The sequence below is a fragment of the Sipha flava genome, unplaced genomic scaffold, assembly GCF_003268045.1.
Source record: "Sipha flava isolate LNK unplaced genomic scaffold, YSA_version1 113_pilon_pilon, whole genome shotgun sequence".
Taxonomy (NCBI): Eukaryota; Metazoa; Arthropoda; class Insecta; order Hemiptera; family Aphididae; genus Sipha; species Sipha flava.
Window position 1 is genome coordinate 150,392 of NW_020271732.1, and position 25,410 is coordinate 175,801.

The window sequence follows — 25,410 nt, forward strand, 5'->3', positions numbered from 1 at the left end:
AACATTAAGCGTCATAAGCCTGTAATTTGTAAGGAACTATTTTATTTTTTTATTAATAGCTACTAGTAATAAAATTATGATACTGCACTGTGGTTTATATCATAATCGTATAGTATAATTGTAATATGTTCGAGTGTCGTAAACACTTATTTCGATAACGTTGTGTCCTAAGGTTAATAGTCTTTCACTTTTAGTTTCATTTTCGTTTGAAGTTGGAATGGTCTATTACCCGAACAAAATTTCACTCTTAGTTGAATGCAAACATGTTTTTTTTTTGTTGATTTATATCAATTAAATATTCGTTTAATTTAATGATAAATATTTTTTTTAACCATACCATTCTTGTCAAATTATTTAAAAAACTGAGATATTAACTAGTATCAAATAGTGTCACACAGAAACAAAGAGACTTCCGTTTCCAATCACTACACATTAATATTGAATTACCGATATTAAAATATGATAAAAAAAGTTTGACTTATATATATTATATTAAATTATGACATTGTTATTTTCTTGTTATTTATTTTATTCTGAGTTTGTTAGAATATTTATGTGTTGATACGTTCATTTGATTTAAACTATACTGAAATAAAAATATAGTTTATTTTAAATTGTATTTTAAAATAATACATTTTATAACATGTATAAGAAAAATTCTGATAATATCACAAGAATAAAATTTGATTTTAGACTTTTCCATCCATCGTATCACCATTTCAGAATACAACGTAATAATGCATAGATGAACTAGTGTATATTCCATATTACAAGGCTAACAACTTTACAACTTACATAAATCAATATATTTAAAGTATAAGTTTACACATGTATATTTTAAATGGGGAGTTTTCATTTTAATTATTTTAATTGTCAAAAATAAGTTGTACAACAATTTAGTATAGCCACGTTATACTATTTAGTTATAGTTAAATAATAGTTTCATTATTGTTCATAAATACACAGACTAGTAGGTACCATATTTATTCACTTGAAACATATGTAATCTTCCAACGCGTATATCGTACACAAATATATTTCCTTGAACCATGTAACTATCGTGAGATGGATGGCACTGGGATATGGCTGTATGTGAACCGTGATAAAATTACACCTTTTCTAAAAGTTGATATGTAAACTGCGCAAAAAAAAAATTTAACATTATACAATCTGCTACAAAACCGATAAAGATACATTATACAAACTGTGACAGTTTATTTTATATGTATAATATATATAGATACTATATACATACCGATACGATAACATAAATAGGTATTTATGTTATAATGTATAACAAGTATTTATATGCAACATATATACATCTATGTGCTATTATGTACATATATCATTTAGTTAATATGTTATAGTGGAGACAAATTTGTAAGAAAAATCCAATTTTTTACGCAATGTACTAAATATCGGCTCCTTCGCAAGTACAAGATTATACTAAACAGTAAAATGCTAAATAAATTTATTAGAGTACCTAAACAATTATTATATTAGTAATTTAATATTTCAATTTTTAATTTTTTTGATTACACAATTACTACGATCTATTAAAAACAATGTTACAAAATGTCAAATTAATTTGTGTAAATTAATCAAACATTTAACATATTATAGTAATATTTTAAATATTTAACATATTAATTAAATAATTAAATGTGTTAATTACATAAAATAATGTATTATTAATTTATTATTTCAATTTTCAATTTGTTTAAATCTATTGAATACAATATGTGCATGTTACAAGATAGCAAATGAAGTACAAACATTATCGATCATGAAGTTAAGTCACCGATCAAATGCATACCTATATATAGCTGTACCTTAACATTTAGAATGGTACACGATTTCGCACAATATACCTTTTTACCTACCCGATTCCGCACATTTTCATAATACAAAAGATTTTTTTTACTTAACCCAAGTTTTACACGATTCCGCATAAAAATGTTTGCGACGTTGCCAATTACGAGGAAAAATAATTGTAGTTATAATATTAAATAAAAAAAATTATTAAAAATAAATTTTATAATTAACAATAAGTAGTAAATTACAATTTTTTTCCTTGATATCGAGAACCAACTTGTGATAAAAATTGAATGATATCAATTTGATTTGTTTCATATTTATTGTATGCATTCATGGTGAATTCCATATGTTTTTTTTTTCGCGTTCAATATTTTCCGATCACTATATAAAGTAATTTATCTGATTTTAGTTTCGGTTTCCATCAATACTTTTATAACTAAATAAATATGTGGATGAGAGTGATAAAATTGGCCGTAATATATGTGATGAAGAATCAAAATAATGTTATAATATGACTATTTTTATAATACAATCTGCAACGTCGCAAATTAGTTTTGTGCGGAATCGGAATGAAGAGGTATATGCGGAATCGTGAATCTACCAACATGGACCAACCAACATTTGTATCTAATTAAATGATAAACGTATATGTTATCTTATCGGTATGTATATAGTATCTATATATATGATAAATGGTAACAGTTTGTATAATGCAGGGTCGAAACGTATAATACAGTATAGTATAAAACACGTATTATACGTATAAAAAACAAGTAGTTTTATACGTTTTATACTGTATAAAGAATAAAATCTCTTATAAAAAAAAAAAAAATGCATTTATAATTTAAACATTTTAAATTTAAACACAATAAAACAAGGAAATATAAATTATAAATAAACAATCGTGGTGCTATTAATCTATTGTTAATAATTATCATTATTTTATCGCGGACGTATTTATAGTAAATTAATTGTACTTATGATATTTGTAATACTTTTAATATTTTATATTAATATGTTATAAACGAAAAATTAAAGTAGATATATAATATAAAATAGTAGTAAAATATATGTTTACTATGTATAAAAATTAAAAACCTTACTTAATATCTAAAATAGGAAGAATTTTTAATTTTTAAAAGTAAATTTCAAGTACGAGAATATGTGTTAAATTTATTTTCTAAGAGTCGGATTACAATAGCTAGTCGGTCGCAACACCGACAATGGCATCATTATTATTATTTATTTATTTAGGCGTATAATCATAAACGATTAAATAGCATAATAAACAGTGCAACACTAATTATTTATACAATCGAATTTTAAATAGTTCGCTGCCTCGTGATTCATTTCACTTGCAGGTGCAGATATCAATTAGCATTTAACAGATATCATATCAATACAATATTATCACGACGTATATGTTGTAACTATAGTTATACGCAGGTGAAAGTGGACATGTCTCTTCTGTTAAAAGGTTTTTAGTGATTTTTTTCATTAGTTATTATTGCATTAGTTTTTTAAATGTGTAATCTGTACATTGCATATTCCATACGACATATAATATACTTTTTGACCCACTGATATACGATTGACTTTGGTTTTTTCGCTTATTCTTTGGAGCAATTATACTATCACTTACCTTTCTAGTCTCGACGACTGCGCCTTATTGTCATGCACCTACAATAATAATATACATTATATACTTAGGTACTACACGCATACAAGCGTCTGTTGTAGGAAATAAAATCTAATTTGCTATTAAACTACGTTAAGCTATGATATTAAGATCGACAGTTGGTGCACAGTTCTTATGGAACCCAATAAATCGAACATACTATAGGTAAATTTTATATGTAGACTATTGTACGACAAAATTAAAAAAAAAAAGAGATAAAGAAAATAAATTCTCAGTAATAAAAAACATAATAAGGACAAGGAAGTTTTTATTAATGAAGAAGGTATCTATTAATTATTTTTTTTATAAAATATGATTTTTATAATGTGAAATTTACATTAGAATTAGGCATTTATTATAATATTAATATGTAATTCTTATTTATTTATACTTATTGCATACCTTTATAAAATAGATATTTTAGATTCAATAAATTGGCTAAAGTACAATATAGAATCAAAAATAACTTTACACCAGTTATGGGCTGAAACTATACATTATAGAAATACTAAGCAAATAAATGAAAATGCTTTTCATAAATATCCAGCTTTAAAAAAGATAACAGGTCACATACTTGTAAGCTTAGTCACACAACTACAAAAGGAGGTTTCCTTATGCCATAATAAATTTAAAAGTTTTTTGAACTGCAGTATATTTAATTAATATTAAAATTAAAATAAATACATTTATTGCTTTCAAATACATATTTTTTAAATCTTAATAATAAAATAAAATTGTTATTTTCAAATATATAATTAGAAATATACACAATGATTTTTTTTAGATTGATATGGATTTTTCTTACTTAATTCCATAAAAAGACCAATATCTTCTACAAAAATATTCAAGTATTCAAAAGTATTCAAAAATAAGTTGAAAACATATTTTAAAAGACAAGTAAATTTATAAGTTTAAACAAAACTTGATTAAAAATATTATAACACCTGCTAAATTAGACAAGTTGTTTTACATAACTGTTAACATAATATAATTAATAAATATACAATTGGAGTAGGTAAACAGAAAAGTAGGCACTCATCTGTAATTTTTTTTAGGTGATGATGATTTAGCAGCTATACAAATACTTCCTTATCTATTCAAATCAGTAAAAATTAAAATTCCAAAGAAGACTATAAATGACGACAATCAGAAAATAGTTAAATATTGTATGTGGAAACCTTCAAAAGTAGAACAAGCTAGTGCTTTCCTAGTTAATATCAACTGTAAGTCTTAAATATTTTATTTTGTATTTGTCTACTATTTTGTCTCAAAAAAAAAAAAATAAAAAATATATCTTATAGTAACACAAGTATTCATAGTTTTAATAAAACAACAAAAACACTAAATCCAAATATCTAATGTTTAACATTTAAAACATAAAATAACACTAAAATATAAATTAAGTAGATACACTTACACTATACACTCAAGTTATAACTACTATAAGCCATCATTTCTTGGACTACTTACCTACCTACATTGTTAAATTAATACCTATTTATTTTATTATCTAATAGCTGTTGCGAAAATTTTATTAAATGGTACCAATACCTTCTCTAAATAAAATCTATGAAGTGCTTTTTTTATCATTAATAAATTATGAAATTAAAATATCTAATTCGGTTTAGTGATGGGAATAATCAAAAGAAAACACTCAAAATACTCTATTGTTTGATTTAATCAACTCGATTGTTTTGAAAGTAATTGAGTGATTATCTCGATATTGAAATCAATTGAAATAATTAATTTAAAAGTAATATTCTGAATCGATGGAGAGGTAATTTTTCGAGTGAATCACTCGATTGTAACAACATCTTGATATTCTTAATCATTCATTTATCAAAATCTCTCGAATGTTCCCATTACTATATTAAGTCTATTTTACCAACACTTTATGGTGTAACTATATTATTATAGTATTAAATATGGTATTAATTTAAAATTGCTTATTTCACAAAATAACAATGATATCAAGACAATCCACGAACAAAAAGTGAATAGAGCATTTGTTAATAATTTAACTGTTCAACCGTATATCGCCATCGGGGGTAATATTGAAGATGCTAGTAGTATATTGAACTACTATACTATAATTTGCAATATTTATTACAAATTCGAAACGCCAATTAAGACGTTAGATATTTGTTTTAAATAATTTCATACATTCAATCTAAACTATCCCCCAGAAGCTGAGTAGGTTTGGTGGTTTATTTAAGATTATTTTATTGAAATAAAAAATTTCTACAAAAAAAAAATTGTTGTTGTTCAAACTTTAATTAAAGATTTACAATAGCAGTTTAAGTTTAAATTGGGTTATTATATATCTATATTTAGTTATCTATATTTTTTTATATTATTTATTGTAAAAAAACCTATACTATTTTTCGAATAAGAACGCACCGTGTCGCACATGGTAAGACATTAAGATAAGACTTAGAACATTTAATTTTTTTTCTATGGTGTAGTGTTTTTCGTCTTTCTTTTACTCTTTGTTCACGTGTTAAGGCAAAACATTAACGGTGTATAATTTAAAACGGTTTTCTTTTTAATAATTAAAGTTACAAGTCATAATACATTAATTGTCTCTTATTTATTATTTAACACCACCATGTATTGACACGGCGTTAATCAATAACAGAGGCTATGGTGATTTCGCTTATTTACCATAAAATTAAACGCTATTACCAAAAAATAACACAATTGTTCCAAGTCACCTGGACACATGCATATACACATGCATAGATTGCTTTAACAAAAATCATATTTAAAATGTCTTAATATTTTTTTTAAACTACAATGTATACAGTTTATATATTATATATTAATTATTATATTTTAATATAATAATTTCTTAAAGTTAATCAATATTTAAGTATTTTTAATATTATAAACTGTATTTAATACCAAGTAGTATACAAAAGTATTTATAAATATTGTCATTTTTATTAAATATTTTCAAAGATTAAAATTTAAAAAAAATTGTTTTTTTTATACCAAAAGAATTGTCATGTTCTTTTTTTTATGAATTAAATACTCCACCACTTGCAATTAATTAGTATTAAATTTGTTGTATGATATACACGAGCTCGGCCAGATTTGTATCCGCCGCCCACGGTGAATTATTATTTGAAAAAAAGTATATATGTCCTATTGTTATTTGTTTTTGGAATAAATCTATACACAAAATCTTTAATATGTTGTTATTTTAATTAGTTACCAAATAACCAGTAAATCTGTTACACAATTGAAAATAAAAAATAAAAATAAATATTTTTTTTACAAAAACGAAATTATATTTGAATACCATATTAAAAGAAAAAAAAAAGAAAAAAGTAATAGCATGTACTAGCCAATTATAATAGCTACAATTTGAATGAATATAATATTGTAATTTTATAGTAAAAAGTACTATACATGACAATAGGTACTGCTAAATATATAAAATAATTAAATATAACATTTGGTTACGATTACATCATTTTATAGTAGTGGTTATTACGAGTTATAGTTCAATAAACTGTTAATTATAGTAAAATAAATTTCTGCTGCAGTGATCTGAACTAAACCTTCCAGTTCTAACTATTATAAATTTCATTATGTACTACTATAAATATTGTTTAAACTAAATTAAAATATACAGTGAACTATAAAATAACAGTAGAAATTATTTTCTTGTAACAATGATCATAATAAGTTAACTAATAATAACTTATAGTAAATCTCACTAACATTATAGCTATCCCTATAACAATTATAAAATACTGTTAAATCTACTATTTTAATAATGGGTTGAACCGTTTTGTTTTTTCCGTGCGCGGCCAAAAAACGTCTCGTTTATCTTTTGAATCAAACTCTATAAAAATTATCACAGTGATGTTTATTGGCTGCATCCGCGTAAACCAGTGCTTCTCAACCTGGGAGCCGTGGCCCCCTAGGGGGGCGTGAAATATTTATTTCATTTAAAATTCTTGTAACCGAATTTAATGAAAAAGAACTCACTACATTTTGGTTAAGACGACAGCAAGAGTACCTATCCTGTAATCTTGAAAGCGGTTTTACTTATTTTAATACCTTTCGCACCAACAACTAACATCAACAACAACTAACAACTTAAAATTATATTAAACAAACATAGATTAAACATATCACAACAGTTCTTAAATGCAAACTTGCGTATTTAAGTTCCAAATATCACACCTGACATAAATATGTTAAGTGAAAATGTGCTTTATTATTATTATTATTATTAACCTAGCCTTTGTTTGAAACCAAATCAACATTATTACTTAATATTCTTGTATTGCTTTATAGTTATTACCAATTATTTTTTGTTTATATATATCTTAAGTTTTATACAATTGTAGGATTACATTTCAAAAATATATTAAAAAACATTTATTTTCTTTACATTTTAATAATTTATTTGTGTGAAATAGTAGATGCAAATTTAGTATATCATTAACAATAAATAATTAATGATTTTTATTGAGTGGGGCCTTGACAGTTTTACATTAAATTTAAGGGGCCTTACAACAAAAAAGGTTGAGAAGCACTGACGTAAACGTTATCGATTATAACAATAGGATGGCTTATCTGTGTAATATTTTAAAATCAATGATGATACATATTAATACACATGAAGTGCCTGATAATCCGTGAAATTTTGGGCAAATTAAATAATTGATAATGAATAATGTTTGAATTGTGTAATAACAATTTTTAGTCCAACCCAACTGACTTAAGTCTACATTTATCAACGTAGCCCTCTCCTATGAACAACTATCAACTTAACTATTGAGCATTACTACCAAAGTGTGCGACCACTCGTTCAATTCAATCGGCAAAGCCGAATTCAGTAGGGACTATAATGTTATTAATGATATATACATTTATAGTGATGGTAGCGGAGAAGCGATTCTTTAACATAACATCGTACTAGTACTATGTTGGCGATGTCAATGACTCAGAACAGTGATTATAAAAATTCGGAATATACGTATTAAAATTCAAGTAATAAAATAATAATTTAAAATTTTTGTATAACGTATAATGATTTTGAGGTTCATGAGTGCATTGCGGAACCAAACATTGGATAAAATGTGATCAACGTCTCTAAAGCTGGATATGGTTAATAAATACTTTATAGGTCACGTATCGTGACGAGATCACCAAAATATCATGTGGTACGAATATATCCCACCTATCCTCCACCGTGGACGGGCGTTTGAGATGTCCACACGCGATGCACTATATATATAACGAATGACGAGAACGGGTGAAAAATGGAATATTTTATGTTTTTGTGTTGCTCCACATATATATGTATACTTGACTATAATGCAGTTGATGACAGTGTTTTTTTTTATAAATATTTGAACAGGAAAATATTTTCGTATCGATCTCTCAGAACTCTCTAGTCCAGAAATTAACGAATATTTATTGCCTTCTATGCTTATTAACTTAGAAAATCTAGGTATCCTATTGAATTGGTTAAAACTTTCACTAGTTGATATAAATTCGTTTATGTACTTCTTTTTTCCTTTTTGAAGACAGATATGTTCAAAAAATGGAATACTACCTCTCATCATATTTTTTTAATAAATAAGTTTATCAGAAATATGTAAAGTTTTCATAATTTTTAAATATAGCACGAAATTGATTTACGTAAATATACACAGGCGGAACGGGTTATTTCATTTTCGTCTTATATAAATAGGTTTTTATTCTACGCGGGAGATTTACTAATCCGTCAGTATTCGAAAGTACACCGATGAGCTATAATAATAATCATGTTTTAGGTTTTAAATTGTCAAAAGAATTTATTTTAAAACTCAGAAACAGTTATATAGTATAATAATTTATTTGTTATACATGAATATATTTTATGATAATTGTGCTAAAAATGAATAATTTATATGGCAAGTATACACAATAGTATAGTTTGAAATGAAAATGTTTAAAACCAAAATTTTACTTGTATTATAATAGTAATAATCCAATGGGTAATAGGGATGACTTAATTACGCGAAACAGAATATTTATTAGACGCGAGTTTAAAGTTAATCTTAAATTCACATTAAAGATAAGACGATCACTACAGATATATCAAACTTTAAATACTTCTAATTACTTTTATTATTAAACTTTTTGATGATTAAATAATTGTATTTATTTGGTAAAGTACGAACGTTATTCATGAAGCTACCAGTTTTTTTTTTTTGTGAAAAGAAAACATTTTACAAACACACTTTCTCGCCTGTATTGATTACGTTTAAGAAGCCTTTGACATGCCACAAATACAAACTACAGTAATTAGATACTCGCTAGCTGTGTACTTTGCGTACCAGTTAAATATTGTATACAGTTCAACCACACGACTGAAACTTGTAATAGTATTCATACTCGTTAATTAACTCAAAAGTACAATTGTCATGGTTATGTTATTAGTCAAATTAACAGAAATGTCATTTTTAACACCTATTTGAGTATACTTAATTATGAATTTACAACAAAACAACATATTTTACTGAACACCAATATTAATTGTACGTTTTAGATTATACTTAATATTATAAAATATCATTTTACGATTGCTATTTTCCACTCAGTAATTCTGTAATAAATAATATTCTTCTAACGTGTCCATCTTTTTTAGTAAGATATGTCTAACCTTTGTCCAGAGAACCATCGTTCTCCGACATTAGTACATTTATTATTTTTACCAACAAAAATATTATTCAAATTAAATTAATATAAATAAGTATCGCATTAAATTGGGTGTCTGTTTAATTACATATTCTGAAATCTAATTACCAGAGCTCGTAAGTACATGCATTTGCATATCAATTTTGCAAAGTTGTATTTAATGCTAGATGAAACAGAAATCCATTTCAAGGTACCACGGTTAAAAATGTGAAATCTTATTTTGCATGTTTTTGTTTATTTGACATATTTATGCATATTTCTATTTTATCGGGCATATTATACAACATTCTATTAGTATCGATCAAAAATCTAAATGGAAAATATATATAAAATTAAAAATAGAAATTGTACTATTTTTTCTTTTTTTATATTCTTGATACACGGACATTTAATGAATAAATTTGTCCAAAAGTTTCAGATTTAAAATTAATTACTGAAAAAGACGTACATTATACACAGTTCATGAAGGCTCAAGAATAGTTTTAAATAGTATTTAAAATCTATTTTTTTTTTTAATTATGAGATAAAAAAATAAAATATAGCTATAAAAAATTGAATAGATAATTTATGTAATTTCAAAAATTATTTATGATTTATTTAAGTAAGCATTTTTTAAGTGCATAATTTTAGATATTTAGTGCATATAAATGCATATTTCAAAGCATATTTTGCCAATTTTAAGTGCATAAATGCATGCTTATTTAGGCATTTTTTAGGGCATGAACTTACGAACCCTGCTAATTACCATGCAGCGCCATAACACTGCATTAAAACAAATAAACCAAACAATAGGTATTAGCGGTGAAAAGATGCCTGAATGCGTATATTTTAGTTTTATTACTACTAAGCATCCCCTCATAAATTGTGTTCAACGAATCAAATGTTAATACATTTTGTTTTACAAGAATACCAAGTAGATATAATATTCAAACATTTTATAATATATATATATATATATATATATATAACTATATTATTCTAAAATTAAATATTTTTGTACCAGCGATGTTTATTTTATATCATATGTAAGCGGAACACGTCCGCAGTTAAAATATGTGTTTAAATATATGTACTGTAATAATTTATTATGCGTTATATAGCTTTTGTTCATATTGTTTATTTTCAATGATGAAGTAACTGCATTTCTATTAGAGAAGGACTGCCATTCAATACAATTGAAAATACTTTGACGTAAGTTACGTCTTTGGGGAGGGCGTAGAGTAAATTAGTTAGGTATATAGTTTTAAGAGAGACAGAAAAATCACTTAAAATACCGAAAAACGTTGGCTGTCGTTTTACTGTACACATTTTCATTATTTAGCACTGTGATCTCAGTGCTGTGAATTATTTTTAAACTTCGATTACGGAAATTGAACATTCGGAGGTACGGAATTGCATTTTATTTTGCAGTCAAAAGTCTAGTCTACTCAGTAGCAACGAAATAAAAATAAAAATGTACGAGTATTTTTCGAATGTAAAAATACCTTTGCTACAGAATATTTCTAACCATTACACTTAATTGTTATTGTAATTTTACGTTTTTACTGAAGTGTTTTAAGTGTATTATTTTATAATTTAAAACTGAATTTGCTATTAACAATTTTTACGTACGTGTTTCGGGGAATTATTTATATTTTATGCATATACCACCACATCATACTCCGTTGACTTTTCAATTGTCCAACATTCAATGTCATAACAATTATTATTTTAAATAACGAAGATCAGTGCATGCAAGCTTATCTTAACTATTGATGAAACCGTATAAATAATATTATTTGACTAAAATAATAAATTAATGCTTAGTTTGGAGTATTATTATATTTGTAATGTATGATCGATTTTGAAATAAAAAATCATCATTGGATATATGTATACAAAGTCAATAATTGTAAGTATAAGCCATACGTTACAAATATAATAATTATCTAGTCTAAGAATTCATTATTTCTATATTTCTATCTATAAATGATTTATTTATAGATTAATTTATGAGTATTAACAATTTATTGATTTGTACATTATCTTTTATTATTTTATTGATATAATAAAATAAACAAAAAAAAAATTTAATTTATATCATAACAAAATTAAAATATATTTAAGACTTTTCAATTATTGGTTCTCTAATTATTTATTTATTACATTTCTTAACTGTTACTATAAAATGTTTAGGTTATCATATTTTTTAATAAACAAATAGAACTAATTATTCAATCGCCTGATACTGATCAGACTTCTTGTTTAAACGAATCAAAAAATATGTTAATATTGTACGTACCTCATTTATAATGAATTATTGTTTATTTTCAATCGTATTCGTATTTTATTAACCTGGTTTTCGTGTTCCAGCGTTTTAAGTGTACCTACCTAGTTCGGAGATAGTGTCTAATCAATTTGATTTAGTGTATAATTTAAAAAGTTTAAAACTAAAAATAACATAGGTTTACAAGTATTATATGTTATATTACTTTTTTTTTTTTTAAAAATAACCTACTTGAATGTAGGTAACGCATTTATTGAAAATGGTACGGTTGTGACATCGCGTGACTTCAGATCTTTATAACTTTAGGTGAAATAATTCAATTGTATTATTTTATGAGGTTTTCAAAATAATACCATATTGTATTTATTTTTATTTTTAAATTGGCACACTACAATTATAAACAATTTATGGAAAAATGACAATAATAATCGATTGTGTAATTTCTGTTCTCATAATAACAATATATATGTTACGGGTAGAGTACAAATTTCGAACTCTACCCGTAACATAAACACACATAAAATGTATTCGGAAAATAAGAACCCGTCATTAAATTTGTACTTTATACTCATATCAGTAATATTTTTACACATTTCAACACGCGTGTCTCGTAATATTCTATTCACGGTGAGAACAAATTAGAAATTTTATTACATCCAATGATCAATTATAATAGGATACATTTTTATTTTATGTATACATAGTTTTAAATATTTTACAATACTAAAAAATTAATAAGCAACACACACAATGAAGTATATATACCTTATTATGTCTGAAATTAAACTTGTAATAAGTAATCAACTTGTAATTATTGTACTAATTTAGATAATTTAGACCTATTTAAAATAAGTGGTAGTAATGTATAATAGTATACATAATATTTAATTACAATTTATTCCTGTACTTTTATTATAATTGAATATTAGTATAGTAAGATTCGATTTAATTATATTATTATTTACAAATTTACAAAATTGTATCGAATAACACGAAACTATTTAATATTGTACAAATTAATTCATAAAATGGGTGATTTTGATGTATTATTGTTCGTCTTACATTTTCTACATAGAACATTCTCGTATGGAACAAAAATAATCACACAAATTATAATTAATTTCATACTTGGATATATATATATATATATAACTATTTAACGCTTATTTATTGTGTTGGTTTGATGAATTATTGTTTAGTTTCTTCATTAGATAATTGATTCATAGACTGACTTTCATCAGCGTTATCAGAATAACCATATCTTTCATTATTAGGATTCTGTTCGTATGGTTCTACATACTCCGATTGTTGTGTTTGATAACTATTATTTTCATAGTTCTGCTGTGGGTCATAATTATTGGTCGAAGAATCTGGATAATAAGATGCATTAGTCTCGTGTTGATCGCCAACATAACCGTCGTACTGCTCTTTGGCAACGGTTCCATCGTAATGTTCATCTTGTTTTTGATAATAGTAATCATCGTTCGCATGCTGATCGTTCGGATAGTTTTCTTGTTGCGCGTGTTCATCGTACTGCTCGGGCGGAACCCTTTCTGTGTTCGCATTTGAATTATCTTCGTAATAATAATTCCTTTGCTCCCCGTCCACGTAATTTCCTTGGAGCTCGGATTCCGCATAATGCCGGTCGGCATGATTTTCACTAGTATTTTCTTCTGGACGATTTTGATAATAATAATCATCATGATTAACATTTTCAGCCACGTACTTGGCCTGTTGACCATGATCGGCATATTCATTTTGTGATTGTCCTTTTGGATTAGCGTCAGAATAATTTTGGTAATAATAGTCATCTTGAGCTGAATGCTGGTCGGCATAATTTCCCTGATAGTTAGGATCGACATATTGTTGGTCCACTTGTTGCTCTTTCCCGTCATCTTTTGCATGATTTTGGTAATAATAGTCATCGTGTTCATCATATTCTCCTTGATGTTCCGGTTGAGTGTATTGGTTTTCTAGCATTGATTCTTTTGGATCAACATTAGAATAATTATTTTGATAATAATAATCATCATCAGCGTGTTGTTCGTCAACATAATTTGTTTGTGTGTTGGGCTCTTCGTATTGATTTTGTGTTGGATTTTCTTTACTGTCATCTGTAGGGTTTTGGTAATAATAATTATTTTCATCGTGTACATTATTTTCCTCGACAAATTCATTATGCTGGTTGGGTTCAATGTTATTGTTTGTTGTAATCTCTTTGTTACTTTCAGTGGTTCCATCTGGATAATAGTTTTTCTCGTTTATGATGTGTTCATCGGTATAGTCCGGTTGATTTTCAAGATTTTGTATTGTATGCTCTTGATAATGACTATTATCAATCGTGAATTCTTCATTTACAATATCTTGTGATGGTCCTTGCTCTATTGGAATTGTTTTCAACTCAGAACTATCTCGTTCATTGGATTGTATTATATCTATATCATTATTTGAATTATTATCAACTTGATACGGTAGAATAGTTTTAACATTATTTTTTAAGTAGTTTTCATTATTATTAAATTGTTGGGGGTTCCCGGTTTCTTGTTCGTTGGTTATATATTTATTAGCACTTGTATAATCAATTTTGGATTGGTTGATAAATGTTCTAGATGATTCATTTATACTATCTGGTTGATTATTAAATTCTTGATCTAACTGATTGTCTGAATTATTTGAATATACTTTACCGCTAGAAATATTTTCGTTTGTCAATACTGACTCATTTTTGAAGCTTTCTCTTCGATCATTAATGTTAACATTGTTGATTTTATTTAATGTATTTTTTGTTTCGTCTTGATAATCAACTTGAGGTGGCTTAGATGTTTCCACTACTTTTCTTCGGTCATTATTATTACTATTACGCCTAAGAACACGATATGTGTTATTGTGATCATAATCTACTTTTTCAATATCTTTATAATTATTATGTACATTACTTTCTAACGAATTTGGTTCATTTTCCTGAACATCGTTCTTTAAATTTAAATATTTATTGGATTCAAAAGAATTTCCAATTGAAGCAAGTTTTTCTGGTTTATTTAAAGATTCCCTTCTGGAGTTTACTTGTTTATCACTTGGTAAAGCACGATGTTTGTTCATCGAAGCAGAATAATTGTCGTTTGATAATAAAGAGGTTCGGCGTTTGTTTTCATGTTTTGCAATTGAATTTTTTCTTTCTAGAAGTAACTTACGTTCATGTGTAATGGGTTTGTCGTAAGTATTTTCTTCAGTTGAATATTTATGATTAGGTAACTCAATATTTTCACTGTCAAGATCAAAACTAATTCGCTTTGAAACATTTGTGGATGTTTCAGGTTTTTTTATATATGAATTATTTTCTAAATAATCATCCTCTTTCTGTGAATCGAAACTTTCGTCATTTAAAAGTCTTTTTTCTGGTGACTTCAAAAATGAGTTTCTTCTATACAAATCTTCTTTGGTTAATTCAACTTTTGGATTATTTACTTGAGAATTTAATGAACGTGTTTTAAATACATCATCACCTTGCCGTTTGTTTTGTAATGACTTAAAATCAGAATAATATGTACTTTTTTCATAACTTGGAGTCGAATATCTTTCCACCCGTTCTTTGTGAGGATTCCAAACATAGTCTCGGATTTTTTTTTCAAGTAGGCTTCCAGAATTTCCTAGATTTGTTTTATCATACAACATATCTCGACTGTAAACTGGTGAACATGGTCTAGTTATACTGGAAAATGATCGTTGCCTCAAATCGGCCTCATAATAATCATCATATCCAGGATACGTTAAATTATCATTTGTTGGATAATACCTTTTACGGTATTCGGGTGAATATTCATAGCTTGTATTACCAACAGGGTAATTAATTGTATTACGATATCTGTAATCACCCATCGAATAAGATGGTTCGCGTTCGATAATTTTTACTGGTTTTGGATATCGTGTAGGCCAATAAGGGACTTCTTCTTCTGGATATTGTTGAACAGGTCTTCGTTTGTAAAATTGCTCTGTGGTGTGTCGTGGATATTGAGCAATAGGTTTTGATGTAGGAAAGTAATACACTTGGTATTCTTGACAATTTGGAGTGTAGAAGTTCATAGCTTTATTATATTTTTTAGAACTTATTGGCATATAATATGCACTATTGTAAGTATCAAAATCTGCGGACGAATAGTGACGAATTTGTGGTTTGTTATTTGGACGGAAGTCATTGTAGTTATTTGATGAATACATATCATTTGCGTATAAGTTAGTTTTATTTATACGTTTCCTGGTATCTATATGGTCATCAAATACTAAATATTTGTATTTGTTATCAAAATCTATTTTTTTAGGATACATTTTATTAAAACTAAGCGTATTTGATGAAGGTTTAGAATTATCCATTAAGCCGAGGTATTTAAGCCTATTGTGAATAGCCGATCCATTCAAAATTGAATTTTGTTCTTGTATTGTTTCATCGAGTGTTAGTTTTATTAGTCTGACGTAATTTTCGCATCGTTCCTATAATAATAAATGCAAAGTATAAATTTAAACAAATAATAACGGAAACAATCTTGACAAACTGAAATTATGTATTTTTATAGGAATAAAATTATAATTGATAAAGTAAATTTGGTTTAATATAGGTAATACCATTGATTTTATAATATAATATATATCCCATCCAATTTTTAAAGCTAGTAGAATTTTAATTAATAAAAACAACAACTTTCTTACATATTGTTGCTAACTAGGGTTTGGATGTTTATGAAATTCATATTTTTTCCTATTGGTCCAATTTAATGCTGACACGGTTAAAATACGATTTATTTTATACTGAATCAAATTATATTATTTTTATTAACATATTTTTGCATACTTTATTATTTTATATTCTAAATACATATTTCAGTACATTTAAGAACTTTTTAAAAACTATTTAAACTAACGAGTAAATAAATTATAATTTATTGACCCGTATAATTATACTTTTCCAAAATATTTTTATACTAAAGTTTAATGAAATTTAAAAAAAACCATTGTATCACAGTGTAACGCTCTTATTGTAAATTAGTATATGTTAAAAAAATATAAGATATAAAAATAACAACTGATAAAAATTAAGTATTATTATATTATTAAATATTATTTAAATAATTATTATAATTTATAAGTTATAAATTATAATTCATTTTTATTTTTAATACTACAGGTAATACACATTAAATGTACCTACGAAATTTTTATTCTGCTTATTTTGGTGTTTTTTATTACTAAAATGCATTTTTTTTTTTTGTGCATACTTTGAATGCATATTTGGTAATTTTTTAGTACATAAATATTTGAATTCTATTGATAATCTGTTTCTATCAAGTTATATCAAGAAATCATTGGGGTATAGTGACTTCTGGTTCACGTAGGCGCAATATATTTTAATGATAGAATGGCGGGTTAGTATAACATTCTAAAATCAATGCTTTGATTTTATCGCAATGCAGTGAATGTTGATGTGTACAATTATAGCAATATATATTTAAAAATTATACCAAAATACTAAAGTAGCATTATATGTAATATCTAAAACTGCAATATGAATAAAATATATGAAAAACAACGGCATAAATTATAAAAGAACTAACTTATCAAAATCACAATTTTATTTTTATTTAAATTATAAAAGTTGTGAGGTATTTGATGATGAGCAATTCGTTTTAATCTAATAACATGGTTTGGTCATGCATTTTATGATTTTAGATATTATTCATTTTCTCTAAGCTATAAATAACTCCTCAAAGGTTAGTATAATGTACTGAAAACAAATTTCATTTATTTAAAAATAGTTATTTTTATTCAAATCTCTATAATCATCTTTAAAAATGAAATATTTCTCACCCTTAAACATCGCATTCTGTCGATTTTCTCAGCCATCATATTGAAATTTCTCTGGACTCCATCCATTTAGGAATTTATGAATTATCTTTAATATGAACCGTAGAAGGACTAAAACAATCAAAAAAGATTTATTTATACCGTAGTCAATTAATTCATATTGTTTTTTTTTTCAAGCAAGAATTTTAAAATCTCAACTAAACTAATTATTAATCATATTTATTAGTTTATTGAACAGGTACTATTTTTAGTTATATATGACTGTACAAAATAATGTATAAATATATTTTATACAATTTACACACCGTAATATATTCATATTAGTTACTTATAATTTAATACATAATATAATAATATTATATATTAAATTAATTACAGACTTGATAGTATATCAATACGGTTCGATTATGAAATTTTATACTTTTTTGGTACGAGACAACAGTTAATTATAATTGAAAGTATCCTTTGGTTTGCTATAAATTGAATTTATATTTAGGCAATGGTTAAAAAAATAGTTTTAAAAATATGTAAGAAACAGAACTAATACCTATCACACTGTACAAAAATCACCGTTTTACTTTTTAGTAATGGTAGCATTCAAGGTTCATCAGGAAGGAACTTTAATATCAATTTAGCAATTAGGTACTCGTTTAACATTGAATAGGAATGAATTTGTTTCGATATTAAAATTCAAAAGACATTATAGTTGAATGAACTAGGTAAAGGGTGTTATTTTAAATTACCATCGTAAAAAAAACTGATTTAATGAATTATTATAATTTGAAATACATAACTACACACCAAACACGTGTTTTAAATTTCAACAGTTAAAGTTTTTATTGTGATCAAAATAAAAACCAGTACGTTATGATTAATTATATTATTATTATTTTTTTGGAAATTATGCGCTGAAAAGTAATAAAACTCCCTACTATTAAAAATATGTACCACGAAAGTATTAATTATTTATATAGGTAAATTATGTATTGTTTCTAAATATATTTTATAATAAAATTACAAGTTTGTTTTAAAATATTAAAAAAGCTGTACTTACTTACAAAAATGTACTAGTACTAAATAATTTCCAAAAGCTTAAATGACGTTGGATATAATTTGTTTCATACGGTCAAAATTCGAAATGTGCCAGAATAATTGTTCTGCATTTTACATGGTTTTAGTTTATAACATAGTTATACTATAATTGTATGAATAGCAAGTACTTGACTTTTTCTGGAGGTTACAGACAATTTTTTCACAAAAATGTACACTTTTAGATGTCCACTTGATGAAAAGAGGATAAAATTATTTAGCACCATTAAAAAGTCTGGTAATAGCTTGGAATGCCCATTGTACAGTATATATTTTAATTTTTTAAATTATTACATACTGAATATTAAGCTTTTATTTACCAGATAAACAAGAAATATTATTTTAAATTATTATTATTATCTATACTTATAAAACTTAATAGAGTAATTTTATTCTTGACTAACACGTTCAATTTAAAATAATTAACAACAATAGTTAATAAACATTTCGGTAAACATATATTCTGGTACGCTTAGTACTGAATAATGAGTCTTCCTTGAAAAAATCGTCTGTATAAACCGAGTATTCTGATTTTAACACCTGTACTTATAAACGGTTTGATTTTCGAATACTGTGTGATGTGACTGTTATACTATTTATTATTATAACGATCTGTCACGTTAAAAATCATAATAACTAAAAACGATAACCAATTGATTAATATTAATAGTTTTTTTAGCTTCAATTAAAACTTCAGTTTAGATTTTAACATCGTAATTGAATCGCGTCTTATAACCATTTAAAACCTTTAAACGATTTATTTATTTTAATATACAGTGATTTTCCCATCAACTTCGTTGTAAGTATATTCTGACGAGTGAATATGGCAATTTTTATAATTGTACTAATCATGATGTAATAACCATGGAAATGAGGATATGGTTTCAATAATGACTAAGCAATTTAAATGCACGCTTGTTTTCTTCTTTGCAGTATTATAAATAAAAATTAATTAAAAAAGTTGACAAAAAATCTTTCGGATATGTATATAAACGCATCGGTACTCATGCATATCTACAATTATAATAGCCAATAACAATGTCAAAATATACGATAAAATCGTATATATTGATAGAATTGTTTATAAATACAATTATAAAAAATACAATAATATGCTGTCAATTATGTCAAAATAATATTCTGATCATTTGAAAAAAATATTAATATCCATTACCGAAAAAGGTCATTATGAAAACATTAAAAATTACTTTTTAATCAAATCTTATATTTCTGCTTGATAGTATCTATTCATAGTAGTATACTCAGTGAATGCTAAAAATAATGTTTAGATTATACCGCATACGACGTAAATGTTGTAAATCATATAGTATGTTTCCTTTGTAAGTTATTAAAACGTTATAAAAATATTGAACGATTATTTGACATTATTTAACTCGACTAATGACTAATGATAAAACTCCATCGTTGGAGTATAGAGCCTATGTAGGTACTATGTACAATCGTTCAACCAACAATGGTACTAATATCTAGACAAGCATATGATATCAGTGTTTAAACGAGATATTTTTACGGATTAATTGTGAAATTGAAATTTTTCTGTCCAAGGATCACTAACAGATTTCTCGTATACGAATATATTACGTCTCGTGGTTGGTCGCAATCGATGTTTTCGTGGGTACCTATGCTATTTATGATCGTGTACTCGTAAAAGTTTACAACACACACAAGATTTATACACATATATGTACCTATGTATGTACATTTGTGCATACGTGACTGCTCACACGATTCGAACGATGAGACATCATAACGGTCTTCGTCATCGCCCACTCGCTCGGTATCAGTGTTATAATACAATTACATAAAATATCAGTAGTAGCTGGTAGAAAATAACAACACACCTCCCTCCAAACGTACACACATGCACATACACAAGTGTACACGCACACGCACATACTTAGTTGATAATAACAACAAGACTCTCATCGGCCATAGTCACACAATCAATATCCGATGAAATCCATGCAGTAATAACGTTATATTAAATAAACATAAAATATACACACACACGTATATATATATAGGTGTATTCAGAAGTTTTCCTCGAGTGAGGATATCCATTTATTAAAAAATTGTTTTAATAAAAATTAAATTTTTCCTCAACTATTATAACGTAATCCAAGATATATAAAATAAGGTTAAAATATTTTTTTCTGTTATACTTTTAAGAGCTTTAAACATTCATAATATAAAAAAATACAAAATTAATATTACAATCGAAAAATACTTGTAAGGAAAATAAAGAAGCTCTGAGGGTTATCCTCCCGTGTACGTGCATAGCTGTTTTATTGATAGTATGATGTACATACAGAGCCGTCCCGAAAAGGGGTCCCTTCCCCCAACGAAAACACCAGTCGGCAGTCGGACTTGTTTCATTATAGCCTAGAAGGATCTAATTTTACTTACATATTTCGTAATACAGTGTACACAGGAATAAAATTTATATAACTACTTATTACACAATATAAAATATTGTTATATATATTTAATTAAATCGTTAATTTTAAGAACGTGTGACACTGACACATATATACAGATTAAAAAGTAAAAATATGACTACATATAGTTAATTATACTACTTACATTGAGTAAAAAAATTGTAATCAGCATTTTTCATATTATTCACCCCCCCTCTTGATTTTCATCTTCAGGACGGCCCTGTGTACATACAACAATCGTATGATACGGCTGTCATTCAATTGTATATAATATATAGAAACACGTGGGGGCAATCACTGTGGTTTCCAATCAGAAGTAATTATTGTTTCCGGTGTAAATGCGATCATTAAATATGCGATGTTAATAAGGAAGGTACATGTATAGTATACATGATATGTATTCCTATAGTAACGTAACTATATGTTTTGTGTATATTGTAGTATTGAGTTGCGAACCCATTTGTTAAAATTTTGAATTTTAAAATTACCTTACAACAATTGTTATTATAGTTAAAGTAATTACGTATTTTTTTATGTCACATGTATATATGTTGTAAAGATATTTTTAATTTGTATGCAATTTATTGTTCACGTATAATAAATCACGTAGCACGATTTTAATTATTTGACACTATACTTTTTATGTGCTTAGAAACTAGTGAATTACACTATTATAGAAAATTTAAGAAAACACTTAAAACCTTATTGTTTTTAATTTAAATCATAGGAATCCGATTTAAGGAAAAATTGTAATTATTCAAATTATATTTTCACACGCAAAATTTTACTTCGAGCCCCATCTCGTCGCGTCGTAACTACACAATTTAGTGAAATTGACTATTTCATGAAAGAGTTATAATTTTTTGAAGTATTTTCGACATTTCTTTGAGTGGGAAAAAAACTGTTTCCACTTTAAGCGTCTCAACATTTCTTTACGTTTTTATTTATTGATTTCTTCATGTGTGTGCTTAAGTTGATTGTGAAACAATCTGAAAATTCTTCATACTAGAATATTCGCGTTTTAAATATGCTCTGATAGTAACTAAATACATTTTTCTAAGTTTAAATCTAGGCTAGTTATGTGATAATTGCACAAGTTTCTTTTAATTTGAAAATATAAAATCACATTTTGAAATTTTCTAATCAGTTATCGTTCCAAAATCAGTATTATATTATATTTTATTTTTACATCATAGATTTTGTAATTATTTTTAAGATGTTTCGATATTTTAGCACGCAATAAAGAACTATTTTTCGCAAATTTTGATATTTTTGTTCAGCAATATTTTTTTTTTTTAAATAATAATTCTATATACAATTACAGGCGGAGTTCAGAGTAGGAAAAATAAAAACGTACTTAAAATTCATCTTTGCACAGATTTGACGTGGGCTATAGCAAATACGTGATTTTGAAGGATTAGAAAATTCTTTAAATATCCGTCATTAATATTTAATGTATAGTTTCGACTCTTAAACGAAGAAACAGTTGGACCAATTTTCACACATGCACATAAGGTGTGTTCGATTTTCTCGTTTATATTATGATTTATATCTACACACAAAAGCATAATAGGTTGCAGCTCTGTACGTTGAAATTGCCGATAACATCCCGGTTGTATGACGGTTATTTAGTCGGCTTGAGTGAAAATTCACAAATAACAGAATAACACAATAGGTAAAATGTTTAAAAAAAATATCGTAACTTTTTTTTATTTTTACAATTCGATTTTGTCTGTGTAAATTTGATAACCAGATGTGATATGTTTATTTCGACTTGTAAAACGTGTTACTGTACAACACGGTAAAAGGACTAAATACATAACACAATTGATGATCAGTTTTTTTTTTTTTCATAAAATAACGGTGCTGATATATTATTATGAAATGTATTAAAATACGAGTGATGTGAAAACAACTACAAGTAGTGAATAATATTGATCGATGACAATACCGTCGGCGTCATGGCACGTAAAGATACGTGTCGATCATTCGATCATTCGTGCGGTATTCGTTTCCCGTGCGCCAACAGATAATTGTTATCGTTTTTGAAAACGAAGAAACGGACGTAAACGGAAACGTTGCGCCGACGTGTTCGGGACCACGTACGGAAGACTACTGCCGAACACCCGCACACGAATTCGGCTCTTCGTCCACGGCGGTGGCGATACCGTGTCAACCGGTATGGTCGGCGGAACACAAGTTTTTACGGCGGTGTACTGATAAACGAAACGGTATATACCTACGGTATAATCGTGCACGTAATGTTATGTAAATAAAATTTACGTTTATGTACGTTCGTTGGCGGTGCGGAAAAAAAATAATAACAATAACCACGTCGTCGTCACAAGTTCACCTTGGTACGAGTTTCGATCCTTCGGGTGGAGAAGAGGAAAAAAAAAAAAGGAAAAAGGAAAGCGTCTCGAAACGCACAAACCGTATGCATGTATTATTAATATAATAATCATTATCGTCGTGATGCCTCACCATCACGATATTATACATGCAGTTAACGTACACCCGCGTACTAATACACAACTTGTACGTGCGCAGTCCTCCTATTTTGATCTAGTTCGTAGTGTGTTTTTCCCTCTACCCGTTACATTCGCGAAATGTGTTACCTATACCACTACGGCTTGCGGACACGCGATCCGTCGCCGTTGTCGTTGCGCGCACGTAAAAGCGAAAAACTTTTTGTGCACTGTCATTTTATCATTATTGCCATTATTTTGTGCACGTTACCGCGTGTTCGTGATATTCAACGGGGATATTAATTTTTTTTTGTTTCTTCGTCCTCCGTTTACATGTCTTTGGCGTGTCTTGGAAATACGACGCGCCGTCATTTCTCTCCGTTTAACTTGAAAAGTATTATTTTTATTTTTTCGCAAAACCCGTGACTGTCACCGAATGACGTGAACGGTGCCGTGGCGAATAAGTCGGCGTTCCCTATTCTTTAGCGGCCCCGTGCGCTCCACGTTGGGATAGGCGGTGTTACTTTATCATCGGCAACAACAGTGCGCCGCAATTGAAGTGGATATCGTTTTTGGATTTTTATTTAAACATTAATTTATCCGTAAAATATAATGCCACAGCTTCATGTGTCACGTGCTGTTCACACTTGATGCTGTGAGGTTTGTTTTGATTTTTGTCTCCCACGTTTTTCCGACGTGGTCACAGCCACACAATTATATTATTATTAATACAATTCAAATAGCCAATAATTACGTATTAAACGCAAATGCTGTTGTTCTTGAAAAATTATTACTCTCGAAACGGAAAAAAAAAATCATAATAGACAATTTTATGTTTATATTGTTAAAATAAGATGTAATATGTTAATATATATTATATTATAGTTATATGTTATAGTTAATAAAATAATGTATTTTTATAATATGCGTATACACGATACAAAATAATACAAAACAAATTGTTGATAATTTATCAAAATGTGCAATCATTGCCATTATAATAAATTAATTTAAATCTTTCGTAGTTGGTAGTTGCCATTTGTCATTTATGTAATTTTAATAAAGTTTGAA

At 26.8% G+C, this 25,410-nt stretch overlaps 2 protein-coding genes, 1 long non-coding RNA gene and 1 pseudogene across 3 annotated transcripts in view; 2 read left to right on the forward strand and 2 right to left on the reverse strand.

Annotated features, from left to right (window-relative positions):
• Positions 1 to 892: 892 nt before the first annotated feature.
• Positions 893 to 4,774, reverse strand: LOC112690109. The gene is made up of 3 exons (XR_003149177.1): positions 4,678 to 4,774; positions 3,464 to 3,501; positions 893 to 1,138 (listed from the first exon to the last, which is right to left on the reverse strand). It is a non-coding gene; the product is annotated as an uncharacterized LOC112690109 (long non-coding RNA).
• LOC112690096 lies at positions 4,290 to 5,792 on the forward strand (annotated as a pseudogene).
• The window catches only part of LOC112690064 (ionotropic receptor 93a), a 48,490-nt gene continuing 27,728 nt past the window's right edge, over positions 4,649 to 25,410 (forward strand). Inside the window, exon 1 of the mRNA XM_025563978.1 lies at positions 4,649 to 4,722. The gene's annotated coding sequence lies outside the window, so the exon portion shown is untranslated. The remainder of the gene's footprint in view (positions 4,723 to 25,410) is intronic.
• LOC112690056 (homeobox protein 2-like) lies at positions 13,534 to 24,183 on the reverse strand. Its single transcript, XM_025563966.1, has 3 exons — positions 23,823 to 24,183; positions 18,327 to 18,434; positions 13,534 to 16,955 (listed from the first exon to the last, which is right to left on the reverse strand). The coding sequence occupies exons 2-3, from the start codon at positions 18,390 to 18,392 to the stop codon at positions 13,659 to 13,661; spliced, it is 3,363 nt and encodes a 1,120-aa protein (XP_025419751.1). The 5' UTR covers positions 18,393 to 18,434; positions 23,823 to 24,183; the 3' UTR covers positions 13,534 to 13,658.

What these genes read in the sequence shown, in the direction of transcription:
- LOC112690056 (XM_025563966.1), bottom strand. Translation starts at nt 18,392, where the DNA reads ATGGATGGAGTCCAGAGAAATTTCAATATGATGGCTGAGAAAATCGAC. An exon ending in ACAGAATGCGATGTTTAAGG is followed by an intron (nt 16,956 to 18,326) that starts GTGAGAAATATT and finishes TTATTATTATAG; the next exon opens with GAACGATGCGAAAATTACGT.